At 43.7% G+C, this 16,706-nt stretch overlaps 1 protein-coding gene across 1 annotated transcript in view; it reads left to right on the top strand.

The window, feature by feature from the left end:
- The window catches only part of ABLIM3 (actin binding LIM protein family member 3), a 111,014-nt gene that overhangs the window by 72,786 nt on the left and 21,522 nt on the right, over positions 1-16,706 (top strand). Inside the window, 3 exon segments of the mRNA XM_079144815.1 lie at positions 9,436-9,494; positions 11,323-11,394; positions 15,486-15,641. Coding sequence (XP_079000941.1) covers positions 9,436-9,494; positions 11,323-11,394; positions 15,486-15,641 — 287 coding nt within the window.

Here is a 16,706-nt window from a genome sequence, read left to right as displayed (position 1 = left end):
TTTTTACCTAATCTGTAAAATAAACTAGTAACAGCTGAGACCCTGGCACTTACTTATCCCTATAAGTACAGGTATACTGACACATGGGAAGTTCCCTGTCCATTTAACAAATATCTATTGAAACTACTGTGTGTCCAGTGTGTGCTAACAACTAGAAACGCAGCAGGGATCAGCTCAGACAGCCCCTGCCCTCATGGAGCTCACAGTTGATGAATTAGTGTCTTCGCTCATCCAATTTCACAGAGGCTGAGGGAGTTAAGTGAACAGCTTCGTGATCGTGATAGGGAGTGCACCAGCAAACCTAAGGAAGAAATGCCTCCAGGAGGCGGGAGCTATTCTTAGTAGAGAAGAAGGGCCTGTCACCCTCTCATTAAATATCCCCATCCCTACCCTCCTGGCTCCTGGGAGAGTGGGAGTAATTGCAGAGCGTTCAAGGACCTGCCTCAAGGGGTGCTGAGTGATCCTGGAATGAGGGGGCTTGAGTCGTGCGGTGCTAGAGTCATGCTGACTCTGGCCGTGGGTGTCTTGTAGGGGTGGCAGCCACCAGGCATTTCTGCTACCACCAAATGTTGGCCATGGACACCTCACCAGGTAGGGGCACCAGGGACACAATGACCTCCTTCAAAAATGGCAAGAAAGGGGGCCTGGCACAGTGGCACACACCTGTAATCCCAGGGGCTCAGGAGGCTGAGCCAGAAGGATCATGTGTTCAAAGCCAGCCTCGGCAACTTATCAAGGCCCTAAGCAACTCAGCAAGACCCTGTCTCTAAATAAAATACTTTAAAAAGGGCTAGGGATGTGACTTAGTGATTATGGGACCCTGGATTCAATACCTGGTACCAAAAAAAAAAAAAAGAAAGGGAAAAAAAAATGACAAGAAAGCAAGAAAGCCCTCCTCCCAGGCAGCAGAGAAGTAGAAAGAGCCAGCTGAGAGCCAGAACTTCCATTAATAGATTGTGACCTTGAGAAGTGACCTCCCTCTCTGGGTCTCTTCCTTCACAGATCCAATGTAGACAATATCACAGTCCTTCGTTGATCCACTCCACTAGAAGCCGCACCATGTATCAGACTGTGGGTCTGGTGCTTGGAGCTGAGCACGGCAGGCATGACTGCTGCCCTGGTGGAGATTACTGTCTGGAAGGAGAGATTGGCATGAATCAAATGAAAGCGAAGGGCAAGTTTGGGGACAATGGGAATGTGTCATCTAGTCTGGGAGGCCAGGGAAGGCTCCCCTAAAGAAGGACCATTTCAAACCAAGATCTTGAAAATGCGTAGGAAGGGAGAGCACTGGAGAGTGGGGGAGGTCAGGCAGGCAGTGAGAAATGCTGGGCAAAAAACCCCAAGGGAGGAGAGAGACATGATGGAGAAACGGAGACAGTCCACATGCCTGGCCATGGAGGGCAAGCACACACACAGGCTCTCATGAACATTAGCAGAAAGGATTAATGAGAAAGTGATGAAGACCCCATACAGCAATTCAGAACAGGAGGGAGGGAGAGAGACAGAGGCAGAGAGAGTCCTGGAGAGTGTGTGTTCTGATGCCTACAAAGTTTATCAACCTTCCCTCATCAGTTCTGTAGCTGGACAGTCCAGTCCTGGCAAATGGTCCTCAAGAGATTCTTTGGTCAGTTTGTTTGCATTTTAATTGCAGTGTGATGGCTTTCTGATGGACTCTAATTGGGAGAAGTCTGACGTCTGTCTGGAGGAGAACTTCCGGGGCCCCAGGAGACAAATCAAGTTTTCTTTTGTTTTTTAAGTTCAGTTGCGTGTTCAGTCTTTTAACTGTTTTTTGTAAAGATGCCAGACTTCTAATCTGTTTGTTATCCAAACCCTTCATTTGGGCTTCACCAGGAAATTAGGTCACTGATTTTTGTGCGGCAAAATAATAGCTAAAATGTTGCAGGTTCAGGGCAAAAACTCACACTGAAATCACAAAGGTTGCAGTTGCTGGACCAGTGGGAATTTTTTTTAACTCCAAATATGGTTCATGAGATAGATTTTGCTCTTATTCTAAATGTGCCTGTGCCCAGGGCTAAAAGGAAGGATTCTGCTTCACTTCTTCTGTCTACAGGAAATACCAACTCCACCTCCCACCCTATCCCAAGGACCTACAACAGTAACACTAGAGATGTGGGGTTCCGCTACATATTTAACAACAGTTCTCTGTTATCATTTGTATTTTCAACTAAAACCCACAAGGTAGGAAATCAGTTATGAAATCCTGGGACAAATCCTACTCTGCTAATGAAAGTATTGTAACACATTGTAGATTCTACCAACAATAGATATGATAAAATAATAGTAATAATAAAATGTCATCAGCTGATATTGACTAAGCATTGACTATGTGCCAAATACTATACTAGGAGTTTTAAATATATCCCCCTTTTATCATCACAACTACCTTGTGAGCTTAAAAAATTCATTAATATATTAATATCTTCATTTTAGAGAAGAAAAACAAAAGCTTATAGAGGTTACATTGTCTGACCAAGGTTAGCTTGCCTGTCTTGCTAGAGTTTCTGTTTTCTTGTGTAGTACCAAATTCTTAAGCTATGTGACCTTCTGAATTCTGAGTCTCCTAAAATTGTGTGCCAAATTCTGCATATAGGTGGGTTTCTCTAGGAAGAAAATCCATAACTTTCATGATTTTCAGAGGGGTCTGTGGTCCAAAATAAAGTAAAGAACCTCAGCTCTGTGTTAATGCAAATCCAGAATGCAGACTTGAGGCTCACTTTGATAATTACACCAAACTCTTCCTTTATATAACTGAGTCTATTTCAGACCACTTATTTTTTCAGTTCAGATGATACAAGGCCCTGGTATCAGGAGGGGTGTCCTGGCACAGCTGGGGATGCCATTGACATTTATTTAGCAAAGGCCTTCTTTTCCTCTGACAGGTAATTCAGAATAGAAGCACTGAGCTATAGATGTCCCAGGGAAGTGCCTCCTGCTATCACAGGTTGTGGCAAGCCAGCCCTCAGTCATGATCTTTGCCTGTCATCAGACTACTTTCAAAGGCACTATTGTAGTATTGGTTGCTATCATTTTATAGTTCAGCATTATTACTTTAAATTGGATCTCTCTACTGACAGCTTAGGTTGTAGGAGTTATGCTTAAAAACTTTAAATCTTATGTTTCCCCAATCCTGCTACATAATTTTAGATTCTTCAAACATATTCTGTTCCTGTACTAAATTGATATTTCCTAAAGTCTGACTGTACTAAGCATATTTCATTTTAAATAGAGTACATTTTAATTTTTGATAAGCTGCCATTTTTTATTTTAGATTTTTAAGGGTTACCAACATCTTGAATCATATAGAAAATATCACAGTGTAGTAGTCTCAGACTTGTTTTCTTAAAGTCTGTTTCCAGCTTGCTTCTCTCAGGTCACCACAAACTCAAGACGATGTAGCACTTTTCTTGCCAGTTACATGTCACATCTACTTTACCAGCCAATTTGTCCATGTTGGTCAGAATTAGGTCCAGAGCAGCAATTTCCCTGGTTGCTTCCTCTATTTTCTGAGAAACACTATTGCCTGTGGGGCAAGTCAAGAACTTGTCAGATACTCAGGTTTAGCCTGATGAAATGTTTTATTAGTCTGGACTTTGTAAGTGACAGAACCCCAGCTCAAACCACGTTAGGTCAAAGAGAATTGATGGCTCTCAGAACTGAGGAGCATCTAGGAGAGCTGGGTTGAGGGGCCCAGAAATATCATTAGGCAGTTCTTCTCCCCACTTCTTTTTGTATTTGGCCCATGATCTCCTGCCTCAGACTGCTGGGGGCACTATGTGGAGGGAAGGAGGCCATGGCCAGCCCCTAGCCCCCAGCCATACAAAGAAGTAACACTTTCACTGGGCTCAGAGAGAAATCCCAAAGACTCCAACAACCTGACCTGGGCTACATGCCAGTGTTCAGGCCAGGGCAGCAAGACAGAGGTAGACAAACAGGCGAGACATTCCAGCTCCCTAAATCCCTGTTGTCCTATCTGTAGAAGGATGAGACTAGGCCCTGCCACTAAAGGCTGTTGTGAGGATCAGCTGAGCTGCTGCAGGGTATGGGCTTAGCACAGAGCATGGCCCTGCCAGCTCTGCCAATCTGAGCTCCTGATAAACACCCAGAGATGACCATGCCCCAGGATGCAGACTGGATCCTGTCATTATTAAGGATGCTCGAGCAAGATTCAGCATATATGCTCAGCAAAGATTAGCATTATAATTTTTTATTTAATTACTACTGCTCTAAAATTGGTGCATAGCATGAGGCCAGGCACAGGCACTCTATAAATGTTAGCTATAATAATACCAATAAAAATAATAAGAACACTTAGTGCTTGGCATAAACTAAGCATTGAGTACCTTTTAATCACTGTCCCAGCTGTTCCTAACAGCAGTCATTACTTGGCCTGAATTACTAGGCACCGCGTGACTGCTGCTCTCCTTGCCCCTCCAGCTGAAACCCTTCATGGTCGCCACTTTTCTCCCCCTGCATCTTTATTAAGCTTCAAGCCCCCTTCATCATGGCAACCCCAGGCAAATAGGTCTTTCCCACTTCTCCCAAGGTGCCCTCCTCCCTGGAACAAGCCCAACCTCCAGAAGGGTGTGCAGGCAACCAAGCCAGGTTTCTGTCCAGCAACTCTACCTGCACAGCCAACCTGTCACTCACTGCATCCCCCTCCTCACCCAGGACCTAATGGGAACAAACACTCCCCACCCCAGTCTCTCAGTGACTCCTTTCCCCTGCCCAAACTAGCCCCTGGCACAGACTATAAGTGGCACAAAGCACCAACTACAGGTGGATACTGTTCTAAGTGTTATACTCACATTATCTGGTTGATCCTTTAAATGAACCTATGAGGCAGATACTGTCATTATCCCCACTGTATAGACAGGGAAACCAAGGCACAGAGTGGTAATTGAGCTGCACTAGACATGCAGCTACGAATGCAGTAAGTGATGTAACCAGGATCCAAACCTCATAAGAACATTATATTAAATAATGAATAGAGGGCTGAAGGCCTGGGGAAGATTGCTAATGCCCAAGATGATGGTAATGATGACATTGTTGTCTCATGGCACATTCAACAAAAGATTCTGCTTGTCTCCCTCCTGCACAATCTGCTCCCTAGTGACAGAGGAAAAACAGGGTACCCTGTGGTCTGCAGCAGCAATCCCTCTACTGGGGGATGTGGACAGGGATTTTCTTTTTCATTGAGATAATATTCACATAACATAAAATTAACCATTTAAAGTGTACAGTTCGGTAGGTTTTAGTGCATGTTGTGTGACCACCACCTCTATCTAGTTTCAAAACATTTTTGTCATCACAAAAGAAACCCCAGACCCATAAAGCAGTTGCCCCTTGCCTCTGGCAGCCATCAGTCTGCTTTGGGTCTATAGATCTACTTATTTTGGGTAGTTCATGTAGGCAGAATCATACTATATGTGATCTTACTCTTTGTAACTTCTTCCCTGAGCATGAAGTTTTCTAGGTTCATATATGTCATAGCATGCATCAGTGTGTCATAACTTTTATGATTGAATAATATTCCATGGTATGGATATACCACATCTATTTATCTGAATGAGGATGTTAAAGGAGAAACTCTAGTCTTTGTCACAAAGGTAGTGCTGCTGTCACAAAGGCAGAAAGCTGAGAGATCTCCCCCTGCTGTGGTCAAGAGAAATATGGAGAAGAAACCCACTGCAGAATTCCCTGGCTAGAATCAGAGACTAAAGACTCAAGTGTCCACTTCAGTGAGTGAGAAGGGCTGGGAGTTTGACATGGGGAGCGTCCACAGGGAAGATCACAGCAACCTGCAGGATCTAAAAACATTCAGATTCAAAAAATGTTTAAAAGCACAGTGCTGACCAAACAAGAACCTTCAGGCTTGCCACTCTCAGTCACCATTGTGTTTACAACCCCTGCCTGGGGATCCTGAAAGATGATGGCACCTGTTCCGGCTTTGGCATTTGAACAAAGGCTTTGACAAACTGAATTTCAAGGTCCAGCAGAGATGTGCTGGGTTCCGGACCACTGATTCAAGCCCCAATGTTACAGGTGTGGGGTGTGTTGTAACCAGTCAGATGCACCCCTGTGGACCCTGCTCAGGATGAAGAACGGCCCTAATGGCAGCTGAGGGGGCCTTCAGGAGACTGAGGTCTCCATCTGAGTCAGCTGACACAGAAACAGCCAACACATCAATTCTGTGACCGTTCAGTCGGTTTCACCTGCAGAACCTGGAGTTATGAATAACAATCTCAGAAAGAAAAAAAAAAAGAGCATGACTTGGGGAACCCAGAGTCCAACAAGCAAATAGTGTTGCATTCTTACAGGATATTAGAGTTCTATCTTATATAATTTGTTTCTTTTCCTCAAAGAAACCAATCTGTAATGTGATCTGATAGTTAGCCCTCTGTTTTTTGTATTTACGGTCATCAAATCATGGGGAGCTGTTGAAGCATCGATTCCCAGGCTCCTTCTCTAGGAAGTTGGTGTCAGTGGCTCCAGGGCCCTGGGAATCTGCATTTTACCAGGCTCTAAGACAAGTGGTCCATAATGTATGCCTTAACACTCAGCCTGGAATTGTACCTGTCAAATCGGAGTCTGCTTGTTCTACCTGTCCAAATCTTTGGGCCCAGCTTTCAGAATCCACATGGCCTAGGACAGAATCTCCTATTTCTTTTGTTTATTCACTCAGTCAATGATTATTTATTGAGACTTTTCCATCCTTGCAGTTAAGATGGAAATTAATCCCTCTCATAGAATTTACATTCTCATTGTGGTTATTGGGTAGGAGCAGATAATTTTCTTTATACACAGAAGACTGTTAAGGTGGAAACAGAGTCTTCAAGGATTGAGATGGTTGGTCAGACACCTTCAGTGTAACTGCTGCTGAGTCTCCTCCACGATATCCCTGCTGAGTACTTAAATATTTCTAGGCCCAGGAATCTGTCAGATGGAAGAAACCATTCAATTCTCAGATGTTAATTTCCCTTCCCTAGAACTTATGCTTCTTAGTTCTTGTTCTACTTTATAAGATTTGCAAAGCAAATGGAAGCCTCTTCCCACAGAGAGCTATTAAAATATTCAAAGACACACTTTGCCATTCTGTTCAGTTTTCTCAGGGTGAAGACTCTGCCTTAGGACCTAATTTTGGGTGTCCTCCCTACTCTGGTTATCATCCTCCTTGGATGCCTCCTCACCTTGTATCTTTTAAAAATACAAAGACAGGATACAATCAGTCATCCAGATTAAAGAATTTTTAAACATATATGGGCCAGGCACAGAAAGAAGTGAATAACCACCTTCTTTCCCTTGGACGTTGTTATCCTTCTGTTATTGTCAAGTGACTGAGCTATTGGCCAAGTACATAGACTCAGCAGATGATAATTTCAGTCATCTTCAAGAAAAAAAAAATTTTCCCTTCAGTTATCTCAGTTTACTGCTATCAACAAATTCTTTATTGACCCTCTTTTATTTAGATGATTCACAGCCAACTCCTAAACTTATCTTTTTCACTTCTAGTGATATTTCCATTCTTTTGATTCTTCCCCCACCTCATTTATTATATAAAGATGCTTTACCATATGCAGAGTGCTGAAGCTAATGGCCACTCCTGGCTCAGTTTTATTTCAGATCAGACATGTCAATGTTATGGAGTCAATAAGCCATAAGACCACCTAGCCTGAGCTCGTCCACCTACTGGACACATCCTTTCCCTGCTTGAGAACTTCTGCCCCCTTCACCCTTCCTATGCGTCTTTCATCTACTCCATTGACCCCTTCAGACCTTTGTGTCCACCTAGTCCATTTCCTACAGTGACCTGTAACATGTGTTTCCTGCCAGAGCCACAGTTGTAAACAACTCCTGGTAGATCCAGGAGCAACTCAGAGAGGAACCAGAAACGCTGTCTCCAATAACTCCCGAAAGCAAAGATCCCAGCCAACAGCTCGTTAGTGGACACACCCTGTGACTGCTGGCTCAAGTCACTGATCCAGAGTCCCTCTACTGGGCTCTGAGAGCCATTGCATTTACTCTAGCAGTAATTAAACTCCTATTGAAAAATTAAGAGCCCCAAAGAATATCAGCAGACAAGAACTGAAGATTCCTACTGCACAAAAGACAAAACTGGTCCTAGAAGATGAAAATAAGCTCCAAGATTAAGTCTCTCCGTATTGGTATTCAGATGGAGAAACTGGGACCCAGAGAAAGGATGTGTTAGGGGCTGAGCAGAGATAAGAACCCAGAGCTCCATACTTAAAGCCCATCCTCTCTCTTTTCTTCTGGGTCTGATCATATGATCACCACCCTCCTGTCCCTAGCCAGTATTCTGGTCCTGGGGGCTCCAGGCAACAAACCATAATGGAAAGAATATCCTAGAAACAAAGTCAGACAAACACATGCCATCTGGGTGCTCAGGAATCCAGCCATTTGCTGGTTCCTTTCCTTTTAGGGCTGGTTACAAGAGCAATGGCTCCAGAGGGATAATATGTTCCTATTTTTCCTTCTAATCCAGGACACCTGTCCATCCTTTGGGGAATGTGTAATATTTGGGGCTTCATCTCAACATGTGACTAGCCACCTGTTGCTCATGCCTTTCCAAATTGGCATCTTGAGTTTGGGGCTGGCCAACTGGACCCCCACCCACAATAAAATGTGGGCTTTAGCAACACAAATATACTAGATTTGAAGAGTCTGTAGTCTCTGAGGAATTAGCAGGTCAAGGCAATGCTCTTAAGCAGAAAAAACCATGACACCTCCTCCCCTTAAACGTGATAGCTCTGATAAGTTTTAAGTCTGTCCTAAGTCTTTGAAGAGAAGGAGGCTGGAGTTCACCACAGTCTGTCATTTTCTTTCATCCCTCGCTGCCATTCATTCATTCGACAAATATTTATTGACCACCTGCTCTCTGTCACTCATTGCCAATCATCCACTCATCTATTCACCCCACAAACATCTATGGACCTCCACTAAGAGCAAAGTCCTATGCTGAGTGCTGGGGGAGATATGGCAATGAATAAAGCTCAGGTCTTCCCCAGAAGGAGCTCTTAATTAATTGGGTTGGGAAATTTCAAGCTACTGAGACTTGAGGCTCTTTGGGTGAAGAGAGATACAAAGAACTATGGAACACAGAGGAGAGAAAATTCACCCCCAACTGGCAGGTAAGAAAGTTTGCAAGAGGGTGTCGTGTAAGACCTGAACCTTGAGGAACAGGTAGGATTTCAATACACAGAAAACACACATGGGCAGTCAAGTTGGCATACAGTGGCAAGGTCCAGGAGGGAACTAAGAAAGCAGAGGGGGGGTCCTCCCAGTGATGTGCAGGGCGCATGTGCCGCTGGAAGAGTAAGTCCAGTGGGGGAGGGGTACAGATTCAGAATATTGTTGGTTTCAAAAGTCTGAGCCTTTGCTATTTTCTTGGCCCCTTAGGTTCTGAGGTTTGGCACCCCATCTGCAAGCAGGCAGCCCGGGCAGAGAAGAAATTAAAGGTAAGCACGCTAATAATGATGCCAGAATAGTAGTCCTATACAGAGACCTTTATCCTGTGACTCTGGGTTCCTAACACTATGGGGAGTGGGTGGAGTCACCCAGGCTGCAGAGAGAGCTGTGCTCCTGGGTTCTTGATGCTGTGAAAGGGATATCTGGGGTGTGGGTAGGGGATAGGGATAGTAGTTGACCTCCAATGTGTCTTTATACCCTGACACCTGGCTATCATATTTCCTGCTGGAGTCTTCTTAACGAAAAACACACCTATGCAATTTCCGACCAGCTACTTACATGTGTCTTCTTTGCCATTTCATCCACTTACTGTAAATTGTGTGGAAGAACTGGTTTATTGATGTGTGATTTCTTTTGATCCATGCATGAAATTTTTACTGTTTCTTCCAAGGTCTCTTTTATTTAAGGTGTCAGAAAACATAACTTTTCTTCTTCAATCTCTCCCTCTTTGAGGGCATTTCCAAATTTGAGTCATTCTTTAAAGCCCTGGGGCTAGCTGGGCACCTTGGGTCACACCTGTAATCCCAGCAGTTTGGAAGGATCATGAGTTCAAGGCCAGCCTCAGCAATTTAACAAGGTGCTAAGCAACTCAGTGAAACCCTGTCTCAAAGTAAAACATAAACAGGGCTGGGGATGTGACTCAGTGGTTAAGTGCCCTGGGTATGGTCCCTGGTACCAAAAAAAAAAAAAAAAAAAATGAGGCTTTTTGCTATATATATGCACTACCTCTTTGTATCATTATAAACTTGATATTTTTCTTCAAATCAACTCATTACTTTTTACTTAACTAAAATTATTTTAAAATAAACTTTATATTGCCAAGTAAAAATCAACAGTACTTGTTATAAATAAAAGGGTACAATAAAATAAAATAATTCTTGAGATTAAATCTTAAAACTTCTAGTTAACATTGCCTGCACTCTCCTTAGTAAGGAAGAAAAAAAAAAAGGTAAATTAGCTATTGTTGAGACAGTTGTTGAAATGTATTAGCACCAAATTGAGAGTCCTCTTTGATCAAATCAAAAGAATTGAAATAAAACATTACATTTTACTCACTCTGTGACTCAGTGTTACCAAACGTTCCACCTACACTCATCTCCCAGAACCACCCCTAGTTCACAATTCATATTTTGGAAAAGACTGCTCTGTAGCCCCACTCAGAACGCTTTAAATTGCAGGATGAGAGGTCTGGGAGGGAACTGAGCAATCTTGAAGCTTAGCCCCTTCATTTTACACATCAGGAATCCAAGATCTCTAAAATCACAGGCTTCACCAGTGGTCCTTGATGCCCAAGCCATTGACTTTGTCACCATAGCACGCTGCCACTCTTGTGGAGGCATAAGATTGACATCATGCTGTTCTGCTGAGGGAGCTATTAATCCATCATTGTCAATGTTCAGAGAGTTTTTTTTAACTTTTTCACTTAAGTTGATATCAATTTGCAAAGGGTACATGATAAAGAATCAGCATATTGTGCGATTACATGATGTGAATAAACGAACTGAGGAATGAATATTATACCCTTTTACTTCAAGTATTGACTGGGATAATCCAAAATGAAAAGTTTTATGAGTAAGTTTCTGTTTAAAATGCTTGCTACAAATATACAGAAAATAAATTCATATTCTATCCAACAGCCTGAAATCCTGTGCATTTTTTATCTCATTCATACTCAGACATTGATTTAAAAGGCAGAAAATAAAAAGAGAGTACAAAAGTAGCCAGAAAATACGTAGTGCTGCTAATGTACCAGGTCAACCCTCCCCACCAAGCCTAGGGTGCGGCTTCTCACCTCTTCTGCTTTCCTCTCTCCCACAGCACAGACGGACATCTGAAACCTCCATCTCACCCCCTGGATCCAGTATTGGGTCACCCAACCGAGTCATCTGCGTATGTATTACTTTTCAGCCCCTGAGGGGTCCTTTCCCATTCCTGGTCTGGCGTCTGAAATTTCTAAGGATGAAGGAACCATCAGGTTTTCAGTCAAATGATATTTGGTGTGTGCCTGTTATGTGCCAGGCCCTGAGGATACAGTGAGTACAGAGAGGACGCTGACACAATTTGGTAAACCAAGAGTCACAAAGATAATGCAGAGCTCCATGGAGCAGGAGAAACCAAGTGCAGTGATAGTGAGAGCCTTTGTTGAGTTTTGAAGCCAGCATGAGGCCCCTCCTAACCCATTCCTTAACCAAGACAAGGGTAAAGTAAGCACTGGGGCCAGAGAGGCATTCAGAGTACAGATCAGGTAGAATGTTGATGTGAAGGCAGGAGTGCGTGCAGATAAGGAAGGAAGATGAAGGAGGCCGTATGATGTGGAAACAGCTACACAGATTTGGGAACATGCAGAACAGTTGTCTAATCATGCAAGAAGTCCAGGGATGAAGAAGATCACCTGCAGGTATCCGAGCTGCCATCCCCAGAGTCATTCAAGCACAGACAGTCTACTCTGCCAGGGATGTGGCAGAAGAAACAGAGTTAGATGACCTCAGAGGTCTCTTGTGTATGTGGATTTATTCATTCATTCAACAAATGTGTGCTGAGCTTCTACTCTGTTAATAAGCACTGTGCTCCGTGCTGGGGAAACAGTGGCAAACAACACACACCTGATGCCTAGCCTCCTAACGTAAGACATAGAAGCCAGGAACATCAGATGCAGTTATGATAAGTTTCAGGAAGAGAAAGCACAGGGTTCCCTTGATGCTCCAGATGAATAGAGAAACCTGAAGGTCCAGGACCAGGTGGGGGAGGAGGCATGCTGAGGAAGAAACATTTAAACTCAAACCTGAAGGGTAAACAGGAGTCAGTCCAAGGAGGTGAAGGTAGCAGAGCCCAAGAGAACTGAAAATGAGCATCAGACAACATTCTGATTGACTCCTGCACTGTACCAGCCTTCCACAAGACCAGACATGTCGGGGAGTGGTCAGGGGAGGAGACCCGTGCCTAGGGATAAGCTCGAGATACAGTCCCCAAACCCACTAGCGTGGGGTAGGTCCTGACACCAAGACGAGGTCATTACTCCAAATCCATATCCAATTTCCTCTTTGATCCCTAAATAATGCCCGTTGATGAGACTATTTCCTTTCCTTTCTTCTTTTGGTCAAATAAAAAAAAAAAAAAAAAAAAAAAAAAAAAAACCATAGGAATCATTGACTTCCATTTCAATGTGGGTGGGTCAATACTACCATGTGGCTGACACAGAAGACAAGCCACTCTTTTTTCTTTGTGGTGCTGGGGATCAAACCCATAGCCTTGCACATGCTAGGAAAGTGCTTTATCACTGAGCTACACCCCCAATCCAAGAAACAGACTTTTTTTCTTTGAGGATTCCTGTCCTTCACAAGAAAGAAGACTCTCTTCTATGCTATGAATGGGACCAGACAACAGCAGGATCGTTTGGCTGTTTCAGATCCTGCTCTGTGAGGTCATTAACAAACGTGAGCATATCTCCAGGAACTGAGGGCTCAGGAAGCTGCAGCACTAGAATGCCATTATTCACCAACAGGTCCCCATGTGTTACCTGGGAGCCTTGCTAACCCTGGTGAAATAAGTTGATCCCTGATGTTCACCTTGGAGTTGTGGAGAAAGCCTGCTAGACTTGGCCCCATAAGAAGCAGCTTCACTGCAGATGATCAGTAGGAACTGGGACCCCTGCTCTCCTGCCTTCCAGCTGGGGGCTGATTGTCGTGATCAGTTGCCCCTCACATCCAAGTCTTCCCTTGCATGTGCTCCTTTCATCTCACATACAGACGCTTGTTATATACATGTCATATCAGCCATGTTTAACTCAGACCTTTCCAAACATGGCTTCCAAATTTGACAAAGCATCTGTCTGCTCACATTAGGGATATGCAATAACACATAGAAAGATGGAATATTGGTTTCATAGATAATTGATATTTTCATATTAAAATAAAATTATCAGTGAACCTGGAATGGACAGATTCTTTTAAACTTGCAAACTTTTTTCCATCCCCACTGACTTCTAGAATTATCTTGGGGTAGCTTAATTTCAACCAGCCCCACATATTCTCTTCCTTCCTGGCTAATTACGTTAGGGTACCTCTAATCAATCACGGTGCCTCCAGACCTAAGGTTCATTTATAGCACTGTAAATAAAGCAGCTATAGGAAGAAACATAAATTTAGTAATTTTGAGGTTTGGAGTAAAGTGCCAAAATGACTCACTATTCATAAAGATGAGTTTGTAAAATGGCAGGAGCTCTCAAGGTCAGGATCTAACATCCCAAGACCAAAGGCATCAATTGCTTCAGGAAGTTGCCTCCTCTAAGCAGCTTCCCCTGGCCCACATACCCCAAAATTGATGGACATGTGGGTGTCTGCACCATTTCTGGCAGAAATTAGATGGTACAACTCAAGGAGTTGAGCTGAGCAGAATTTCATGGAGGTATAAAGGTACCCACAAGTAATAGGAAGGCATCCAAATACAGCAACAGAGGGATATTGTCACCACCCCAGGAATAATGACACAAGGGAAAGGAACAACATTACCAGAGTTGGCAGAAGATAAAGCTGTGAAGAAGAGCCACCAGACAGAAGTTATGCTCAGCACCCAGCCAGGCAGGAAAGTTGCAAAGGGAATAAGTAGCGCCATCTTTCCTTCCACTCACCGCCCAGGCTGCTGGTGCCTCCAACTGCCAACCTACTTATCAAGAGAGGCTGTGGTGCAGACAGGGGCCTCAGGATACACAGCCAGGCAAGAAGGGTGGCCACAGGGTCTAGGGGCAATGAGATGAACCTGGTGCCCAGATAGCAGTAGGATGGACCAGGGATAAATATATATTGAAAGGGCCTTGAGAAGCTTTTAAAACATCAAAGTTTGTAAGATCATTTGAAAGCTGCTCTCTCTAGAGTAGTCATGACCCTGAGACTCTGTCTGGTCCCTCTGGTACTAGGAGGACATTACAAGTATATTACAGCCTCCTTAGATTCTCTATTAATTAATTCACTTCACCCCAGCACATTCAAAACCATAGTTGTTACCAGAAAAACAGATCCTGATTGACCAGAGCAGAAACCAGGTCACAGAGGGAACAGATGGAGGACATAGATGTGGACAGGACATGATTTCAGGAGCCATGAGAGATGGGTTGTCACATGCAAGGGGAAGCTGTCTTCTAGTCCACATGGCCCTATAGGGTTCTGAACTCTGGTGAAGTCAAGTACAAGTTAAGCTCTTTTCAGCTCACTGTGAGGAACTGCTTTCTGGGCCCAGCCCTCTACAGTTTGAGATAGTGATTTCCCTATCCTCAGAGGCCACAGGGAATGGCAGGCAGGCTCTCAGGTGAGACCTCCTAGATTCACATTCTGGAGTTTGCCACTTACTGGCTGTGTGAACTTGGGCAAGCTTGTTGATATCTCTGCTCCTCTGTTTCCTTATCAAAAAAAAGAATAATATTAACTCTACTATTGTGAGTTGTATGGATTAGCTGAGTAAATCTGCATAAGAAACCTAGAGCCTGGCTCATAATAAGTACTTGCCAAATGCTAGCCAGTGTTGCACTGTTGTGATTATTTTAGTCTTTACTATCTCATGGAAGCTGGGAATGGGGACATCCACACAGCATAGGGTTCGAAGGCAGTCACCCAAGTTGTGTATCAGACTGAATTCAAACCTACTAGCTAATTGGTGTGATTTATGGAGCTTTTCAAGCACAGAAAATAGGAACAACTTTGATACTTGGTCCACAGAGGTGTTATGATATTTAGAGGAGATAATCCCTGTAAAGCACAGAGCCTCTCAAACAATATGTGCCCAATAAATGTTAGCCCTGTTGGAATGGATGACCTCTAAGACCTTTCTTATTCTAGCATTCTATGGCTCTTTGATTAGATCCTAATATTTTGCTTTTAGTGGAAACTAGCAAAGCTTGTTCTTCTTTTATCTTGTTTTTGTTTCCTCTTTCCTTTCTCGTTTTCCTCTTATCTTTCTACTTCTTTCCTGTTCATTTCCCTTTTCCCCAGGCTAAAGTGGATAATGAGATCCTTAATTACAAAGACCTGGCAGCTCTCCCCAAGGTTAAGTCCATCTACGAGGTACAACGCCCCGACCTCATTTCCTACGAGCCTCATTCCAGATACACATCTGACGAAATGCTGGAGAGATGTGGCTATGGAGAGGTATTGTGTGTGGCCCTTCTCTCTGGGGCTGTTGGAGGAACCACAGTCCCATTTCATCAAAGACAAGTTGATCTCCAGTATGGGCCCCCAGACTCTTCAAAACTGGAATTTATAGCTAACATTTAAAAATCAAGAGATTTCATCCGGAAATCTGGCTTTCTGATTTTTCTTTAAAAATCAGACATCAAATTTAGGATTTCCACCATCTGGAGATGGGAATTGGCGCCCTCTATGGACAGGACTTGAACTCCCCATCCTCCCCAGCTCCAACACTCCCTGTAAAACCCCACATGGAAGCTGAGAGCTTGTGATCACTTATCACTTGAGCTTTTGTTTTTCTTATAATGGAGAAATTTTGCTTCTACTCAGCCCATGGCTCTCATCCCCTGCCAGGCTTACCAGCCACTAAAATTCATAGTCTCTGGTTAGGCATGTTCTCTTGGTTTTGCACCTGCCATTAAGCCCCTGTGCTCAAAGCAAAAAACACATTTAACAAGACTCAGCATCCAATGACTTTAGAAATCATTACATGGTTTGGAGAGGAGAAAAAGCTCTCTGGGGAAGGCAGGGTGATCACCACTTGGGAAGTCCTGAAATCAGGAAATTTCTGACCCCATCTCAGGCCTCCTGAGCCTACAATGGGCAGAAGGAGCCCTGTACTGATGGGCAGGTTCCCAAATTCCTGTCCCAGCTCCACCACCAACTAGCTAGCACCCTCAGACAATCTCCACCTCTCAAAAAGGGATTGGGGTTCCATTTAGTTAAGATGAGGTTCTAATGCTGAGGTTCTCTATATTCTGAACCCTGAAATGAACCAGGAAAAAGCAATCAATATTTGTATAAGTTGATTCTCCTGAAGTTAGACATGGCCAGCCAGAGCCCATGGGCCACAGCCAGCCCCCAGATGTTTTGATTCACTCACAGAGCATCTCTCAAAAATGTAAATTAGTTGTCAACATGTATGTCGGGAGACTTCACATAAGAAACTGCATTTCTGACTTGTCTTGGAAATTAAGAAGCTGGTTAATGTCGGGTAGGCATTCTAGCATGACCCTGACCCTGTGG

Source organism: Sciurus vulgaris, assembly GCF_902686455.1.
Source record: "Sciurus vulgaris genome assembly, chromosome: 6".
NCBI classification, from domain to species: domain Eukaryota; kingdom Metazoa; phylum Chordata; class Mammalia; order Rodentia; family Sciuridae; genus Sciurus; species Sciurus vulgaris.
The sequence above is the reverse complement of the archived record's forward strand: the minus strand, read 5'-3'. Positions and strand labels throughout refer to the sequence as shown.